The 19,816-nt window shown below is 42.3% G+C and overlaps 1 protein-coding gene across 1 annotated transcript in view; it reads right to left on the reverse strand.

The window, feature by feature from the left end:
* Window positions 1–364: 364 nt before the first annotated feature.
* LOC306856708 (sodium- and chloride-dependent GABA transporter 3-like) overlaps window positions 365–19,816 on the reverse strand; it is a 42,778-nt gene continuing 23,326 nt past the window's right edge. The window contains exons 10-15 of the mRNA XM_079396121.1: window positions 11,614–11,726; window positions 5,273–5,410; window positions 4,367–4,469; window positions 3,748–3,848; window positions 3,480–3,650; window positions 365–1,968 (exon numbers count right to left, since the gene is read on the reverse strand). Of these exons, the coding sequence (XP_079252247.1) occupies window positions 1,819–1,968; window positions 3,480–3,650; window positions 3,748–3,848; window positions 4,367–4,469; window positions 5,273–5,410; window positions 11,614–11,726 (776 nt within the window). The 3' untranslated portion in view covers window positions 365–1,818. The remainder of the gene's footprint in view (window positions 1,969–3,479; window positions 3,651–3,747; window positions 3,849–4,366; window positions 4,470–5,272; window positions 5,411–11,613; window positions 11,727–19,816) is intronic.

A 19,816-nucleotide genomic window follows, 5' to 3' on the forward strand; every position in this document is an offset into this window, starting at 1 on the left:
ATAAGCTATAAATTATTATAATTTGTTATATATTTTTTTCAAAGTTATTTCAGCATTAACTTAATTAGCAATAATTAGCAACATTTTTTAGCAATTTGTAGTGAGGCTGCAGTACCATTTTAAAGTTGACGGTAGATTTAGTGTAGTTGAATTTAAAACTGTAGCATGCCAAGCTAAGCTATGCATAAATAAGGTAGTTTTCTTAACACTGAAGACCTTTTTCTCAACTCTGTTCTACTCATACTAGGGTTAGCATGTTAAAGAAAAATCTAATACACTTTTCTAAAATATGTAAAAATATGTAAAAATAGCTAAAATGACTGAGACAAGCAAACAGATATGTTCGTTTTTAACTTTTATTTTTAAAAATGAGTAAGCACACAATTCATATGTCCTGTGAATACCAAAATTTGTGTAAACAGCACATATATATTCCATCATATACCTAGAACTTGATTGTTGAATGACATATCAAAAGTCCTCAGAGAAAGTTTTTTTTTCATCAAGAAACAGTACACAAAACAACTAAAGAAATGTAAAAATATACATATATATGAAAAGTTAACAGGCTATTAAAACACAAACAAGTTTACTTGCACAAAGTGATGTCACGATGGAACAGACCAGACCAAAGATTGCATGCATGTGCACAGGGCTTGCAGTGCATCCTGAGTATACTGCGAACAAAAAGTGATAGTGCATTACAGATCCAGCACTGTTTGATCAAAGTACTTATGGCTGTTGATTACTTCTTTGTCACTTGCACTTTCTCTTAGGGAATGAGCTAGCATCTGATTAGTGGCCTTTTATATTTTGGATAGTATCAATCTTTCTACATCTAATCTATTTATTACTGCATCTATACTATTAAAGGAACGGTTGACGTGTTAACTGTTTACGTGTTAAACAATGGTGCATCAGTACATTAATGATTCTGACATGCCATTTTTGTAATCTGGATTTATCACTGAATTTACTGAATCGAATGGATTAATTTTATGGTACTTTTATGGTAATTTTATGAAAAGAACTGTTTAAAATGTGCACTTTTGTGTTCCACAGCATTGCTTTAATGTTGTCCTCACATACAAACCAAAAGCTTCATCTACACTTCTTTCACCATCAAACTGCCCTTTAACACTAACACAAAAATCACATTATTAAGACAGAATCTTTATGAACGTTAATGAGAGGTTCATGACGAGTGTGTCCGGATGACTCTCTGAACCACCAGCCTGAAATAATAATAAAAAAAAGATAAACTGTGTTTGGTCTGTCACCTTCAATTAAATTGAGTTTAATTGGTGTGAAATGACCAAGAATTTGAGCCGCGTAAGATGCCGTGGCGAATGGGCTTGCTACGTCATGCTCGCCCCGCGAGTCAATGCTAGCTGAAGGACATCGAATCACAGTGTATCTGACAACACTGAGCCTCATCTACAAACATACAGCCAACGTTTGGAGTGGTCATAAACATCTTCTATCCATTAGAATAGTACTCTACAGTAATCTGCACAGAGCAAAGAGCCAATGTGTAAAAACATTTCACAACACATTGGCTTAACTTGGCTTCATTCTACAAGTACATAAATGACTAATGTGACAAAGAGGCAATACGACAACATTTTTATCTAGATTTAGATACACTCTGATGCAAAACTCAGTTTAAATCATGAAGTTAAATTGTGACGTGTTACCTGCTTGTGCAAAAAAGCAACACTACAAATGTGATAATAGATCTCTTTTTAAAAATAAAGGCAAACATATTTGTTTCTTCACGTTTCTGTCTGTTGTTCCGGTGATGTCCGTGTCTTGGGTTTAGAAATGTGTCTCCTTCTCTGTGATGGTGGAGATCTTGCCATCAGCCCTCATTTTGGCATCAGCGTCATTGATAGCGCAGGGACCCCTGGAGCTGAGGTGTCCCCTCATTATCAGGTCAGAGCTGGGAGTGGTCAGCTTCTTGATCCTCTGCAATTACATTCATATGATAATGAGCAAAAGTACACAGAGGTACTGTCCTGTTCTAACAGTACAGTAACTTACATTTGTGAGATGCTACAAGAATATTTTATTATATAAGCAAGGGTTCAAGGTTCATACGGTCCCTACTGGTGAAGCTTTTTTGAAAAAAAGTGTATTTAGGTCTTTGCCATCACAGCTTGGGGACAGTCAGTAGCAAAGTGTTTGAAGGCTTGCGCAGCCTTCCGTCATTTCATTTTGTCATACCATTTTCTGCTAGTCCAGACTGAACAATCACATGACATTTAAGGCTCGGGTGATTGGCTCAAGACAATCTTTGCTCCCACTTGCAAAGATGCTGGGTTTGTGTGCCAGCTGAGCAGCTTCCATTGAAAAGAACTGGAATGCTTATCCAGGTATCATAGACTTGATTATTATTCTGTACTTATTTTTTACACTGAAAAAAAAAAAAAAAGTCATTTCTAGAAAATACATATACAATTGTTTATTTTTGGATAAATCACGTTCCTCCTTGTTTTAAGAATAAATATGACAAACACTTTCCAATGGAGTAAGAAAAATAAACTTAATGTATATTACTCTGCAAACAAGTCTTATCTTCTTGCTTGTTTTAAAGATGTTTAGATTGTTGGTGGAAATCAATGCAAAATTAGTAATTGAGACGCAGTGTAGTACACTAACCTCATCACATGCTTTCTGAAGCAGACACAATCAATAAGACATGGCACAATGGGGTCAGGGAAGGGCAGCGCCCACGTCACTCCCGCTAAGCCACAACAACTTTCATCTTTGCCATTTCATGGCAACTCAAGAAATATGATTTTTTTTCTCTCAAGTACATGCTGTAAAAATGCACTTTCTAGCTCCTATCTTACATCGTTGGCAGCAGTAAGAGAGGTTCAGTCGGGTGAATCAAGGACAGTGAAGGAGGTAGGAAATGATGACTCATGCCTTCAGTGACGTTTATCGGGTACAAAGAGGAATGCAGAAATCTGAATGTATGCTACATGACTGAATGAGTTCAAGGCGGCATGCTCATAACTGACAGTATAGCTTGATTGGAAGCTAATAATACAAATTTATTTTTTTGGAAAATTAAAGAAACATTATGTAAAATGAAGAAAAAAACATTAATATTGTGCTCTACTTCAATCAATAAAATAAACATTTATTTATACAGCCCTTTACAACACTCAAGGTGAACCAGGTGGCTTCTAGGTGGTAGATATTATAATTTGCAATGAAAAGACTAGCTTATAAAAGAATAGTAAAATAAATACAAGAATAATTTTCAGTAACCCTTTAGATTAGGAAACACTGTTCACTATTAACTCTTTAGTTAATTGTGAATATGTGTGCCCTAATCTAAAGAGTTACCTACTTTACACTAGTGGTCTCAGACTTTGACTATGCTGTGCAGAATGGACAACCCATATTATATAGCACACACAATGTCCATGTTCACCATAAAATTAAAATAAAGGCAAAAAGGTCTTTACCTCACGGAAAGTTCCTTCCGTCTTCCAGATCTGAAATATGATTCCCAGGGGGATGCAGACCATAGAGGACATGGCCATCATCCAGCCAATGCCATAACCCCAGTATGGATACGTGTACACATTATTATACTTCAGCGGTTTGTACTTGATCAAGAAGAACAGAAAGATGCCCTGAAATGACAATCATACCGCCAATAATTAATCACTTTTAAATCAACCATTTATCACTCACAGCCTGTAAACTCTCTGTGCATTCAATTTAACTCACAGCACAGATGCCTGGTGTGAAGAACTTCCAGCACCATTTGATAAAGAAGATGGGCTTGTATCCAATCATGTCCTCGATGTTCAAATAAAACCTGTCACTACCTGAGGATAAAGATTATACTTTTCACTTAAAATGTCACATTTTATGTATATACTACAAAAATAACACTTGTATTTAAAGGACACTGACATTCACTGTATTTCTGCTGCACATTTATTTCAATGATCCATTACATGCACTCTCTGGCTCTTGCCAGCAGATGGCATTATGGTTATAGAAATGTGATGATCCTGTGAAGAGCGTGACCATTGACACAAATAATTCAGACAGAAAAGCATCTACTGGCATGGCACAATGTGTTACAAGACCTAATTCATTGGTAATTTCATGGGCTTATTATCACAGGCTATCGCTATTTCAGGTGATTAAATATAAAGAGATGCTCTCATTGTATTTAAATCATTAAGGGACATAATGCTTACGTAGCATTTGGCAGTTAAAGGGTAAAACTGCATTAGAGTGAGAGTGCTCAGCTGAGGATGTCGAGACTATAGATGTTTAGTAATAAAGATGTTAAGTGATGAACATTGTGACACACTAAAACAAAACAATCTCTTACCATAGATCCAGCCAATGCAGATGGACTCAAAGATGGCCACAAACAACAGACACATGCCACTGGCTGCATACGAGTCAAAGAGCTGGAACACGTACATGCCACCCTAACAGAGCACAGAAAGAGGAATACAGGACAAACACACAAGACAACCGAGTATGTAGCCATGGCATGAGACATGAACAATATCACGATGCTCACACACGCTCAATGCATTTTATGGATCTAGGAGAGCACTACTGGCATATGGAGAATAGCAAAGCTTTAAGAGCATCCTCATCTCCCTCTCATCCTAGTAACAAAGAATGTCTGACATTCCACATCGGAGAGGCTTCGTTCCACAGTCGGATGGCTTTATTCATGAAACGCAGAGCGAAAATGTTCACCTGACTGCACATTACTGGCGGAGAGCTTCCTCCTGTCTCAGCCTGAATGTAGGCCTATTTTTACCCTCACTTCAGCCATAAATGCAAAACAGGAAACCACAGTAACGTGCCAGGTGCTGACAGAAATATGCCAAGACACCATCCTTACAGGGAAAAATTCTCTACAAATCATGATTTTTTACATGTTAAAAACTGTTTAGCAGCATCGAGAGGCATGCGTTCCAGGTTAACAATTAACTATATTAATCCAAGCATGTCCGTAAGGACAAATCAACATGATCGTGTGAACAGAAAATCTGCTTGTCCTTGACAAATAAGACACCTGGATTTTTCATTGTCATATATTATGCTTTTTTATGAGATTAATTATTTTGTCAACACTTGCTTACAACAGATCATCCACCTGAGGAAGACTGGGATGGAAAACTGTGTTGTGCTAAACATCAGCACTGAGAAACATAAATCAAGGGTTATATTAATGCCACTGGAAGGAACACGTTTGTAAACAACAATATGACTTTACCTCTGTCAACATTATTAGACCCACGAAGAACGAAGCCACAGACATTCCTAGGATGAGAAGCTCTCGCCGATAACCCACGCGGAAGGTTTTGGGATACATGTCCACGATTGCAGTCACAAGACTCTCCACACACACAAACTACAAAGAGAGGAACATGACACAGGGTTATTATCATTTGCCTACAAATAAAACCACACAAATTATTTGAAAAAGAAAAACAATAACAGAAAAAAAAATGATGCATGCACTGTATGTATATATATATATATATATATATATATATATATATATATATATATATATATATATTTATATTTATATATATGTGTGGGTGTGTGTGCACAGAAACTGTATTTGACATGACCAAAGTTCAATAAAAACGTAAGTCAGGCCTATTATTTGTAATAATTTCATTTCCATGGTTATTCAAGCAACTAATAAATTATATAGAGAAAGCAAGCAAAGAACACTGTATCAGCTGAGCTTTTTGACACACTGTATCAGTTAAACCAGTGCGTCACAAAATGATTCACATTTTGAAGCGCTCCAATCAAATTGTGTATCACGAATCTTTTGATTCAGATTGGGACTTTGGAGCGGATTCGTGGGATGTTTTTTTAACATGAATTAAAAATAATTCAACAATGGAGTGTCTTTAAAAAAAAACCTCTTTTGTCCAGAACTACTTCCTTCTGCCATGGATTCAAATCTCAGTTTGACAATTTAACAGCTGAGCACAAGCCTCTGTTACTAATTCCAAAACGTTATTTTAGAAATAGTAATCAAGGAGCATTGAGTTGCTTCATTGAAAGCGTATTGTATTACTGTAGTAAAAGCTCACTGTTTTATATATAGTAGAGTATTATGAGAGAGAGATGGACTGAGTGTGATTACCTAAATCTGATACAGCATTCATTCTTCAGCTCAAACTCATATTCACAATAAATCATTAGTTTGAATGTCCACTGAGGAAAGTGATAGGCTCTTTGTCACACTATCCTTTCATCTGTTAAGGGTGATTTCCGACGACAGCGATGCTCAGTCCATTTGTTGGCTGCGTCTAACAAGGTGTTGTTGAAAGTAAAAAATAACTTGTTTACAACCCTGTTTCAGGCTCATCATAAAATTTGCTAGGCAATTCAGTCAAAAGTACAAAGGCAGCGCTCTGATATACAGAACTGAAGTTACATCAAATATAACGTGATGAGATTTTGCCCTCAGCCAAAACTATTTGCTCTGGAACGAATAATGGATTAATGAGACCAAAAACTGCCCTTGAGATTTACCCAAAACAAATTATGTCTCATGTTTAACCACTACAGACATTAGAGCCAGCGGAAAATATTGAAGTTTAAATAACTGCATTCTCGCCTAAAAACCTCTTAAAACTACATTCTGTGACACAAAAACATTATTACTTATAAAATTATTGTAATAATGGCGCTGAGGCAGAGTTAGAAGAGTGGGTGAGGGAAGTGCTCTGATGTAGTGCGTCAGGTGTTCATTGACTGACTGTAGGTTAGCGAGTTGTTCCTGGTAGCCCTTTAATAGTTCACTTTGGTAAGCGAATGCCATCTGCAGATTTGAAACTTCTGCTGGGTTCATGGTTGGCGAAGTATTCTGTAATGATGGCGCTGAGGCAGAGTTAGAATCCATTCGCAAAAGTTTATTAAAAGGGATTTCAACAAACAGAAACGTGAAGTCAGGTAAGAGGTCTATACCAGTATCACAGTTGAGTCCGTTGATACACACAGGGGCAATCCAGAAGGCGGAAATCAGTAGGCAGGCAAAGAGTTCGTACACAAACATCAGTCCAAACGAGCAAACAAGGCAGAGGGGCAAATCCAGGAAATCAGAGTCGAGGTCAACAGGCAGAGTTATACACAGCAAGGCAATGAGAAAGACAATGGTAAACGCTAGGTAAGGCAGGTAAACTGGCAATACTTCGCAGTATGTGCTCAGTCTGTAGGCGTTTCTCAATGTCAAGGAAGGATCCTCGGAAGCCAGAATTTCGAGGATGCTACGTCATCGACATCCGTCGAAGGACTGTTCCAATGTCGAGGATCCTCGGAATTTCAACCAAGGACTGAGTCCTTCGTTCGAAAAATATCCCATACACAGGAAAGGATGCATAAGTGTAGCCTTCGCGCTCTTCGCGCGCTAAAATCACCCACAATCCTATGCGCGCAGCTTTGCTATCTTGCTCAAAAATTCAAAATGTTGGACGTTAGCGGAGTCGGAGCGCCAACGGGGCAATATGCGTTCAAATGCAAGTATATTTACAAATTACAAATTACTTAAAAAAACATTTTTGTATTAAAAAGTATTACTACCGTATTGATATTATAAATTCTAGAAATTACGTTATTGATAGCTAACTGAACCGGACTAACTTAGTTAAGTTGTCCAGAGTAAAAGCGGACCGTTTCACTGACGTAATGACGCAATAACGTGCACTTGCTAGCCTGTTCCATTTACGTGTTCTCCGAATGCTTAAGAGGAGCCTCGCCTAGCCTCTGAAGGAAGTGACTTGGAAGGACCAGTCCTGCCAAGGACGTATCCTTGACATTGAGAAACACCTTCTGGCTTATAAAGCAACAAACAGGAAGTGGCAGTAGAGGAAGCAGAGGGAGTGGAAAGCAGTCAGTACTCTGGTGAGAGCTCCCTCTGCTGGCTTGGTGTTACAGAATCCCCCCCCCTTAGGAGCAACTCCTGGGGCTCTACGTGTTCGTCCCCGTGGTCTAGGTGCTGGTCGGTCGGGTCTGGCTCTGTGAAACTCCTCGATGAGAGAGGGATCTAGGATGTCCCGGGCGGCTACCCAGGATCTCTCCTCAGGTCCGTAGCCCTCCCAGTCCACCAGATATTGGAGCTGACCCCTTCTCCTCCTTGAATCCAGCAATATGTTCACCCTGTAAGCGGAGTTCCCGTCAATGTCCAGAGGGGGTGGTTGCTCTAGGGTTGTGGCTCTGGGGTCAGCCTCCGGGTGGACCGGTTTGAGGAGGGAAACATGAAAGGTAGGGGAGATCCGATAGTTAGTAGGAAGCTCGAGCTGGTAAGTTACTTCATTAATACGTTTAAGAATCTTGAAAGGGCCAACATACCTGGGGCTGAGCTTCTTACAGGGCAGCCGCAACTTGATGTCCTTCGTGGAGAGCCAGACCCGTTGTCCTGGTTGGTAGGGAGGATGTGGACGACGTCACCTGTTAGCCTGGAACTCCTGTGTTCGTACAACTCGCTGGAGGCGGACGGAAGTGCTGTCCCACACCCTCTCACTGCGCTGCATCCATTCGTCCACAGCAGGGACTGAAGAAGGGTCGCCAGACCACGGGAACAAAGGGGGTTGGAACCCCAGGACGCACTGAAAGGGGGTGAGACCTGTAGATAAGTGGGTTATGGAGTTTTGAGCATATTCTGCCCATGGTAGGAATTCTGACCATCGATGTTGTTCGCGGCTGCAGTAGGTGCGCAAGTACCGGCCAATTTCCTGGTTGAGGCGTTCTACCTGACCGTTGGATTGCGGGTGGTACCCTGACGTTGATCACATTGATAGAGGTGTTTGCAGAACGCTCTCCACACTTGGGATGTGAATTGGGTGCCTCGGTCGCTGACTATATCCTCTGGTAGGCCATAGATTCGAAAGACATGGTTGAACAGGGCCAGAGCTGTTTCCAATGATGTGGGGATACCCTTTAGGGGAATTAGTCGGCAGGACTTTGAAAATCGGTCGATGATAACCAGTATAGTAGTGAAACCATCAGAGAGGGGTAGATCTGTTACGAAGTCTATGGAGAGGTGAGACCATGGACGTTGTGGTATGGGAAGGGGGAGAAGGAGACCAGATGGTAGTTCTTTGAGTGTTTTAGATTGTGCACAGACTTGGCAGGCTTTAACGTTATTTGGGGTAGGTTCATTCTGCTGGGCTCTTTGCAATTCTTCCATGATATCCCAGGTTACTGGGGCTATGATTACACTAGGAGGAAGAATTGGTTCTGGGGAGGAATTCTCGGTATATGGGTCATACCGTCTGGAAAGTGCATCTGCCTTGCTGTTCTTGCTGCCTGGTCGATAGGTGACTGAAAGTTGAAATCGAGTGAAGAACAAGGCCCATCGAGCTTGACGTGGATTGAGTCGTTTAGCGTTCTTGATTTATTCCAGATTTTTGTGATCAATGATTATTTGAAATGGGTGAAGAGCGCCCTCGAGCCAATGTCTCCACTCCTCCATGGCAGCTTTCATGGAAAGAAGTTCTTTGTTGCCAATATCGTAATTTTGTTCCGCTGCGGTTAATTTCCTTGAGAAAAAGGCAGAGGGAAATAATTTACCTGGTTGCACATGGCGTTGGGATAAGACTGCTCCAATTACGTAGTCCGAGGCATCGACTTCTAACACGAAGGGTAAATTCGGGTCAGGGTGTTTCAGGATGGGTGTGGTCGTGAATCTCTCCTTAAGAGATGTGAAGGCCTTTGTGGACTCCTCTATCCACCGTAACTTCTTGGGTTTGTTTTTGAGTAGGGAGGTTAAAGGAGCTGAGACAAGACTATAATTACAAATGAAACGTTGATAAAAGTTTGCAAAGCCAAGGAAGCGTTGGAGTTCCTTGATTGTGTTGGGTTGTGGCCATTCGGTGACTGCCTTGACCTTGGTCTCATCCATTCTTACTCCTGCGTGGCTGATGTGATATCCCAAGAAAATGGTTTGTTTTACATGAAACTTACTTCTCTGCTTTGACGTATAGCTGGTTATCCAGGAGTCGTTTGAGGACAGTTCTCACGTGGGTGATATGTTCCTTTTCTGTCTTGGAGTATATCAAGATGTCATCAATGTAAGCGATTATGTACTAGTTCAGCAAATCCCTGAAAATCTCGTTAATGAAGGATTGAAACACTGCTGGTGAGTTGGCAAGTCCATAGGGCATGACCTGATATTCATAGTACCCCCTAGTGGTGAGGAATGCGGTCTTCCATTCATCTCCTTTCTTGATCCTGATTAGGTTATATGCGCTTAAGTCTAGCTTGGTGTAAATATGGGCCTTACATAGCTGTTCTAGGGCAGAGGGGACTAAGGGAAGTGGGTAGCGGAATTTGAGTGTTACCTGATTCAGCCCTCTGTAGTCAAATGCAAGGCCTCAGTCCACCATCCTTCTTTTCCACAAAGAAGAAACCTGCAGCAGCTGGTGATGTGGATGGTCGGATGAACCCTGAATTTATGGCTTCGTCGATGTATTCTTCCATGGCTTGATTCTCGGTTCTTGACAATGGGTAGACTTTGCTCTTGGGTGGCATGGCATTTGGAAGTAGATCGATGGCACAATCCCATGGATGGTGAGGTGGTAGCTGTGTAGCTTTGGATTTGCTGAATACTTCTGATAGATCATTATAGCAGGAAGGGATGTCTACTGTTTTAATGGTCTGGGGGCTTTCAATACTGGTAGTGAAACAGGATACAGGTAGAGCAGTTAAGCAGTGATGAAAGCAGAAAGGTGACCAGCGATGAAGCTCACCACTATGCCATGAGATGTCAGGGTCATGGCTAGAGAGCCAGGGACGTCCCAGAATGACATCATGATGTGATGAGTCAACCACGTACAGGGTTATGGATTCCTGATGGAGGAAGCCTAAAGTCATTGTGAGAGTTCTAGTTCTGTTGGTGATGCCTTCTCATATGAGGGTGTGATCAATGATCTTGATTCTTATAGGGGGAATGCAGGGTTGAGTGAGGAGATCATGTTGCTTGATGAGGCGGCTACTAATAAGGTTGAGTGCTGCACCAGAGTCGATCATAGCTATAAGTTCAATAGAAGCAACATCAGTCTTGAGGGTGATAGGGAGCCGAAGTGACTTATTAATAACACTCAAGTGTCTCGAGTGCCACAGAATCTTTTTTTCTCACTTCACTTTTCGTGTTTTCTTATTTTATGTTTTAATCGAAAGTTATTTTTGCACGCTTTCTTTACAATTACTGGCACTTGTTTGAAATGTAATATCAAAACAAAATATAGTTTGATATATAATAAAAGACTTGTTTGATATATAATAAAGTGACTTTTATTAAGTGGGGCAACAGTGTCCAAATTTTTGAGGACTCTATAAACAACCGACACAGCAGTTCTACTGCAACATTATAAAAAAACACTAATTCATGTATGAAATAAGATATGAAATGCTGTAAATATTAAAGGAAAATATAACCCCAAAATGTTTTGTGTGTATGTGTGTGTTTGTATTTGACAGAAAAATTACAGTGTACATTTGTGAACACAACAGGCTGAGAAGATAATGGCAGATTCTTGGTTGAATTATTAATTTGAAGAAATTGTTTTACAAAATGTGTGCATTTGTCACCTGACTGTCAAGCCCGAGAAAGATGAGCATCATGAAGAACAGGCAGGCCCACAACGGAGACCATGGCATCATGGTCACAGCTTTAGGATACGCTATGAATGCTAGACCAGGACCTGAAATACATTTCACAATACAATAACTAACAATAACTTAAAATAACTTTTTTTTTTTTTTTTTTTTTTTAGAAAGACAGAGGTTAAAAGTAGTCTCCAATCGAGGAGTAAAAACACATCATATACTTCAGTTTTGCCAGGGCTGTAACCACCATAGTCATTGACAGGGACAAGTCCCTCCAATAATTAGAAATGGCCAAATTGTCAATATTTGAAATTCTTGCACTGATCTGCTGCACTTCATTACGCAGTTCTCTGTTTGTTGTTATGATGGAATAAAAGTTTTAAAAGTGACATTTTTAGCTTGCTTTGCCTCAGGGGTCTAACAGCGCTCATCAAAGTCAAAATGGCCAATCAAATAATAGTGGGTGGGGCTTACTGTTCACAGAAGCAGAGTGCAAATTCCAGCACAAAGCACCAAACAAGAGTAAAGTAAGAGGGAACTAGTGCAACATTTCATATTTGACTAATGTAGAATGACCGACTATAGAATGACCGACATTATTCAGAGATACAATCTAACTGTGATTCAAAAATGATTCAACTAACTGAACGTGACAGAAACTAAAAGAGTTTTGCATTTTTGATTGGGGTTAGAGGCATACATATATTACATACAGTATGTATGTATTAGATTAGATTTTAGATTGGATTTAACTTTATTGTCATTGCACATGTAAGGTACAGGGCAACGAAATGCAGTTAGCATCTAACCAGAAGTGCAATAAGCAAAGGTACAGGATATACAGTGCCTACAATATGTTACATATGTACAGCAATATACAGATAAGGCAGTACTATGGACATAATTTACACATTTTTAAATACTATCAGTATGATATACAGATGGGTGATATGAACATACTATACATACTATACAGATGGATTATGCAGTAAATGTATGTACACTATGAGCAAAAACTATGAATATAATTACAAATGGATATGAATAAGCTATACATTAAGATATATAAACACTAGTGCAATGAACACTGAAAGTGCATAGAAAATAACAATTTCCAGTACATAGTACTCAGTGTGTAGATGGATTTTTTTTTTTTTTTTTTTTAACAGATTTAGTGATGGGGAGGGGTGAAGAGTTTATAGTGGTGTGTGAGGGGGTGTCATCGGGCAGAGTTCAGTAGGGAGACAGCTGTAGGGAAAAAGCGGCCCGTACATATGTGTTGTTGTTATCCAAGTGTGTGTGTACCAAGTGCAGTACTGTGCATACTGCATCCTCAGTGCTCCTATTGCTTCAATAGGCAAATTGTTGTGGGTCCAGTGTGGGTGGGAGGCAGTTCTTGTGGTGTGCCAGGACCAGTCGCTCAAAGCACTTCATAACAATGGGTGTGAGTGCTACGGGGCGGTAGTCATTCAGGCACGTCGGGGAGGAGTGTTTCGGCACTGGCACAATGGATGTGGACTTAAAGCATGTTGACACAGTTGCTTGGGTGAGGGACAGGTTGAAAATGTCTGTGAAGACCCCTGCGAGCTGCTCTGCCCATGTCCTGAGCACACGTCCAGGAATGCCGTCGGGGCCAGCAGCCTTGCATGCATTGATCCAGCTCAATGCTGTGCAGACATCTGTGGAGGTGAGTTTGAGGGTCTGATGGTCTCCTGAGAGTGTGATCTTGGTGGCTGTCTCCTTGTTGTTATTGTCAAAGTGAGCATAAAAGTCATTTAGCTCATTAAGGAAGGAGACGTCTGTGACCGTCGGAGTGGAGTTGCATGGCTTGTAGTCACTGATGACCTGGATGCCCTGCCACATGCATCGGGGGGTCAGAGTTGGAAAAATGTTCCTCTACCTTTAGCTTGTAGCAGTGCTTGGCCTTCTTGATGCCCCTCTTCAGGTTAGCCCTGGATATGCTGTAGGACTGAGCGTCATCTAATCTGAAAGCAGTGTTGCGGGCTTTCAGCAGGAGCCGCACCTCCTTGTTCATCCATGGCTTCTGATTAGGGTACGTTGTGATCTGTTTCTCTGTTGTAACACTGTCAATGGAGGTATTGATGTAATCCAGAACAGAGATGGTATAGATATCAATGTCCGTGTGAGATCCACTGGCAGCCTGAGAAGCAAACATACTCCAGTCCGTGTGTTGAAACTTGTCCTGAAGTACAGACTCTGCCCAAATTGGCCACACTTTGATGGTCTTCACTGATGGCTTCACACGGTTGATGAGGGGTGAATACTTGGGGTGAGAAACAAAGAAAGGTGATCAGACTGTCCCAGGTGGGGGAGGGGAGTCGCGATGTAAGCTCCAGCGATGTTTGTGTAAACATGATCCAAAGTTTTGTCTCCTCTAGTGTGGCAGGAGACATGCTGATGGAATTTGGGGAGCACTGTCTTTAAGTTGGAGTGATTAAAATCACCTACAACAAAAAATGCAGCCTCCGGGTGTACAGTCTGTTGTTTACTAATGGCCGCATGCAGTTCGTTCATAGCAAGCTTGGCATTAGCATCCGGGGGAATATAGGCTGCAGTTATAATGGTGGAAGTGAACCCCCACAGCAGATAGAAAGGTCTACACTTAACCATGAGAAACTCTAGGTTAGGTGAGCAGTGTCTTCCAACAATGTCAGAGTTCGTACACCAAGCTTTGTTTACATAAATGCACAATCCCCCGCCTCTGGTCTTGCCGGAGTCCTCTGCCGTTCTATCTGCTCGGAGCGTGTAGCGTCCGGTTAGATCAATAACATTATTGGGTATGTCACTATGTAGCCATGTTTCAGTGAAAACCATGACATTGCAGTCCAAAAGTTTCTTACTATGGGTGATGCAAAGTCGTATCTCATCCATTTTGTTCACCAATGACCGCACATTAGCGAGGAAAATGCTGGGTAAAGAGAGCCAGTGCGGTGTTAGCTTTAGCTTAGCTCTTAGCCCTCAGCGCTTCCCCCGCCTTTGTTTACGATCTCGGCTCCGCCTGTGAGCACTTCCGCCCGGCAGAGCAGAGTGTGTGGCCTCGGGTGTTCTGGAGATCTCAGGGATGAGTCGATGATTGGTTATAAAACTGTTGGAAAAGTGCAGACCGATATCCAAAAGCTCCTGTCGGGTGTATGATGTTAAGGCAAAGCTGTTCAGTGCGAACAGGCCCGAGATGTGCAGGAAAAATGCTGAAAAATTGCAAAAACTGGAGAGACGCTGAGCCTCGCGATGTGTATGCACCGCCATCTTTGTCAATAAAAAAAAAAATTGACAGCAAATTAGTGCTGTCAAATGATTAATCATGATTAATCACATCCAAAATAAAGTTTTTGTTTACATAATATATATATATATATATATATATATCAGAATCAGAATGAGCGTTATTGGCCAAGTATGTTTAAACATACAAGGAATTTGTAGTAGTGACAGAAGCTCCACAGTGCAACAGAAAGACAGCAACAGGACAGGACACAGATAATAAAAGAATAATATACAAATATCCAAATAGGCAATGTACAAAGCAGCAAAAACACAATGTATAATAGAGACAACTATGTATGTACAGGTCAAGTATGTACAAATTAGAAATAAGAAAATAAAAATAAAATAAGTGAGTATGGTGAATGGATAATGTATTATAGTTGTGTGTTCCACATTTATTGTTGAGTGTTCATGAGATGGATTGCCTGAGGGAAGAAACTGTTCCTGTGTCTGGTCGTTCTGGTGCTCAGAGCTCTGTAACGTTGACCAGACCGTAACAGTTCAAAGAGGGAGTGTGCTGGATGTGAGGGGTCCATGTGAGGGGATTCGCTCAGCAGTCCAGACTACTCTCCGTAGTCTTCTGAGGTCAGATTTGGTAGCTGAGCTGAACCAGACAGTTATAGAAGTGCAGAGGATGGATTCAATGATGGCGGAGTAGAACTGTTTCAGCAGCTCCTGTGGCAGGTTGAACTTCCTCAGCTGGCGAAGAAAGTACAACCTCTGCTGGGCCTTTCTCACAATGGAGTCTATGTGAATATCCCACTTCAGGTCCTGGGAGATGGTGGTGCCCAGGAATCTGAATGACTCCACTGCAGTCACAGTGCTGTTCATGATGGTGAGTGGGGGGAGAGCAGGGGGGTTTCTCCTGAAGTCCACAATCATCTCCACAGTTTTGAGCGTGTTAAGCTCCAGGTTGTTAAGACTGCACCATACTGCCAGATACTTACTGCACCATACTTAACCGCCTGTCTGTAAGCAGACTCGTCACCGTCCTGGATGAGGCCGATCAGTGTTGTGTCGTCTGCAAACTTCAGGAGCTTGACAGAGGGGTCTTTAGAAGTGCAGTCGTTGGTGTAGAGGGAGAAGAGCAGTGGGGAGAGTACGCAGCCCTGAGGAGCTCCAGTGCTGATGGACGAGTGCTGGATGTGAATTTACCAAGCTTTAGTAACTGCTGTCTGTCTGTCTGTCTGTCAGGAAGCTGTTGATCCACTGACAGATGGAGATGGGGACGGAGAGCTGGGTTAGTTTATTCTGATGGGTTTCCGTGATGATGGTCCCATGTTGACTGCATCATCCACAGACCTGTTTGCTCTGTAGGCAAACTGCAGGGGGTCCAGTAAGGGACCAGTGATGTCCTTCAGATAAGCCAAAACCAGTCTTTCAAATGATTTCATGGCTACAAACCTTAGGGCAACAGGTCTGTAGTCATTAAAAAAGGCGCCGCTGATGGCAGCTATTGTGCGTTGCTCCTCCGTGTTTGTATTGTTTTTGTTTGTTTTTCCTGTTTTTTGTTTTTCAAATAAGATCAGCTTTACCAGGGATGATCTGCTGAACATTCGGCAGAACACACCACAAAATCTTCTACCGGATTTTGATTTTTCGGACGTTTTGCTGGACATTGTAGTTGGCGGAGCCATAGCTCTGGTCAAACGCTACAGGAGGCGCAGACGGGGAAAGAGAGCCGGCGCGCTCGTGAAACTTCGTCAGCGCGGATTTAGAACGGCGTTGCCTAGCATCCATCTGGCGAATCTCCGCTCTCTACCCAACAAAACGGACGAACTCCTTCTGCTCTCCCGGACAAACAAGGACTTTTCTAACTCTGCTGCTCTATGTTTCACGGAAACCTGGTTGAATGGCGACATACCGGACAGCGCGATCCATCTGCCTAATTACCAGCTGATAAGAGCAGATCGGGACACAGAATCAACGGGGAAATCGCGCGGCGGCGGGACATGCTTTTACATCAATGAGAGGTGGTGTACAGATGTAACTTTGTTAAAGAAGATGTGCTGTTCAGATCTAGAAACGCTCTTCATTAACTGCAAGCCGTTCTATTCGCCGCGGGAGTTCTGTTCGTTCATTCTCGTGAGTGTTTACATTCCACCGCAAGCGCACGTGAGCACAGCTCTACAGAAACTCGCTGATATGATCACAGAGAGTGAGCAACAACACCCGGACTCTGTTTTAATCATTCTCGGGGACTTTAATAAAGCAAATCTCTCCCGTGAACTGCCAAAATACAGACAGCATGTTACATGTCCCACCAGAGACAGTAATATATTGGATCACTGTTACACAACAATAAAGGACGCATATCACTCGGTTCCACGAGCAGCTTTAGGACTCTCTGATCACTGTTTGGTTCATCTTATTCCATCCTACAGGCAGAAACTTAAGTCTGCGAAGCCTGTATTAAGATCTGTTAAAAGATGGACTAACGAAACAGAGCGGGATTTACAAGCCTGTTTCGACCTGACTGATTGGACTGTTTTTGAAGCTGCGGCAAATGACCTGGACGAGCTCACAGAGACTGTAACATCTTATATCAGTTTCTGTGAGGACATGTGCATTCCTACCAGGACTCATCTATTCTACAACAATGACAAACCATGGTTCACTGCCAAACTCAGACAGCTCCGTCAGGCCAAAGAAGATGCTCACAGAAAGGGGGATAAAGTCTTGTACAAACAGGCCAAATACACACTGGAAAAGGAGATCAGAGTGGCAAAGAGGAATTATTCTGACAAGCTCAGGAACAAATTCTCTTCCAGCGATCCGGCTTCAGTGTGGCTAGGATTAAAGGACATCACCAGCTACAAAACACCACCCCCCAGCACTCTGGAGAATCAACACCTGGCAGACGACTTAAACGAGTTCTTTTGTCGTTTTGAACGATCACCCCACACCCGCCCAGAACACCCCTCCACACAACCATTCACACCTCCAGCAACCCCTCTCTCCCCCACACCTACAATTCAAATCAGCGAAGACGATGTGTGCCAGGTCTTCAGGAAAAACAAAAGAAGGAAAGCACCTGGTCCAGATGGTGTGTCACCAGCCTGCCTAAAAATCTGTGCTGAGCAGCTGGCCCCCATCTTCACACAGATCTTCAATAGATCACTGGAGCTGTGTGAAGTCCCCTCATGCTTCAAACGCTCCACCATCATCCCCGTCCCAAAGAAACACAAAATTACTGGACTTAATGACTACAGACCTGTGGCACTAACGTCTGTAGCCATGAAATCATTCGAAAGACTGGTTCTGGCTCATCTGAAGGACATCACTGGACCCTTACTGGACCCCCTGCAGTTTGCCTACAGAGCAAACAGGTCTGTGGATGATGCAGTCAACATGGGACTGCACTTCATCCTGCAGCATCTGGACAGACCAGGGACTTATGTGAGGATCCTGTTTGTGGACTTCAGCTCTGCTTTTAACACCATTATCCCGGAAACCCTTCAAAATAAACTAACTCAGCTCTCCGTCCCCACCTCCGTCTGCCAGTGGATCAACAGCTTCCTGACAGACAGACAGCAGTTAGTAAAGCTTGGCAAATTCACATCCAGCACTTGAACCATCAGCACTGGAGCTCCTCAGGGCTGCGTACTCTCCCCACTGCTCTTCTCCCTCTACACCAACGACTGCACATCTAAAGACCCCTCTGTCAAGCTCCTGAAGTTCGCAGACGACACCACACTGATCGGCCTCATCCAGGACGGTGACGAGTCTGCTTACAGACAGGAGGTTAAGGAGCTGGCTGTCTGGTGCAGTCTCAACAACCTGGAGCTTAACACACTCAAAACGGTGGAGATGATCGTGGACTTCAGGAGAAACCCCCCTGCTCTCCCCCCTCTCACCATCATGAACAGCACAGTGACTGCAGTGGAGTCATTCAGATTCCTGGGCACCACCATCTCTCAGGACCTGAAGTGGGATATTCACATTGACTCCATTGTCAGGAAGGCCCAGCAGAGGTTGTACTTTCTTCGCCAGCTGAGGAAGTTCAACCTGCCACAGGACTTACTGAAACAGTTCTACTCTGCCATCATTGAATCCATCCTCTGCACCTCAATAACTGTCTGGTTCAGCTCAGCTACCAAATCTGACCTCAGAAGACTACGGAGGGTAGTCCGGACTGCTGAGCGAATCATTGGTACAACCCTCCCCACTCTCCAAGAACTGTACTCATCCAGAGTGAGCAAAAAGGCTGGTAAAATCACTCTGGACCCCTCACATCCAGCACACAACCTCTTTGAACTGTTACCGTCTGGTCGACGCTACAGAGCTCTGAGCACCAGAACGACCAGACACAGGAACAGTTTCTTCCCTCAGTCAATACATCTCATGAACACTCAATAAATAAACGTAAAACACACAACTAATACATTATCCATTCACCACACTCACTTATTTTATTTTCTCATTTCTAATTTGCACATACTTGACCTGTACATACATAGTCGCCTATATTATATATTATATATTGTGTATTTCTTATTTTTTTTTGCTGCTTGTACATTGGTCATTGGCTATTTCCTGTTATTTTGTTTCATTACCTGTGTCCTGTCCTGTTACTGTCCTTCTGTTGCACTGTGGAGCTTCTGTCACTACAACAAATTCCTTGTATGTGTAAACATACTTGGCCAATAAAGCTCATTCTGATTCTGATTCTGATTCTGATTAAGTCCAGTATTTTTGGGTTTCTTTGGGACGGGGATGATGGTGGAGCGTTTGAAGCATGAGGGGACTTTACACAGCTCCAGTGATCTGTTGAATATCTGTTTGCTTTCCTTCTTTATTTCTTCCTGAAGACCTGGCACACATCTTCTTCGCTGATTTGAATTTTAGGTGTGGGGGAGAGGAGGGTTGCTGGAGGTGTTAATGGTTGTGTGGAGAGGTG

The sequence above is a fragment of the Barbus barbus genome (genome assembly GCF_936440315.1).
Source record: "Barbus barbus genome assembly, chromosome: 37".
Taxonomy (NCBI): Eukaryota; Metazoa; Chordata; class Actinopteri; order Cypriniformes; family Cyprinidae; genus Barbus; species Barbus barbus.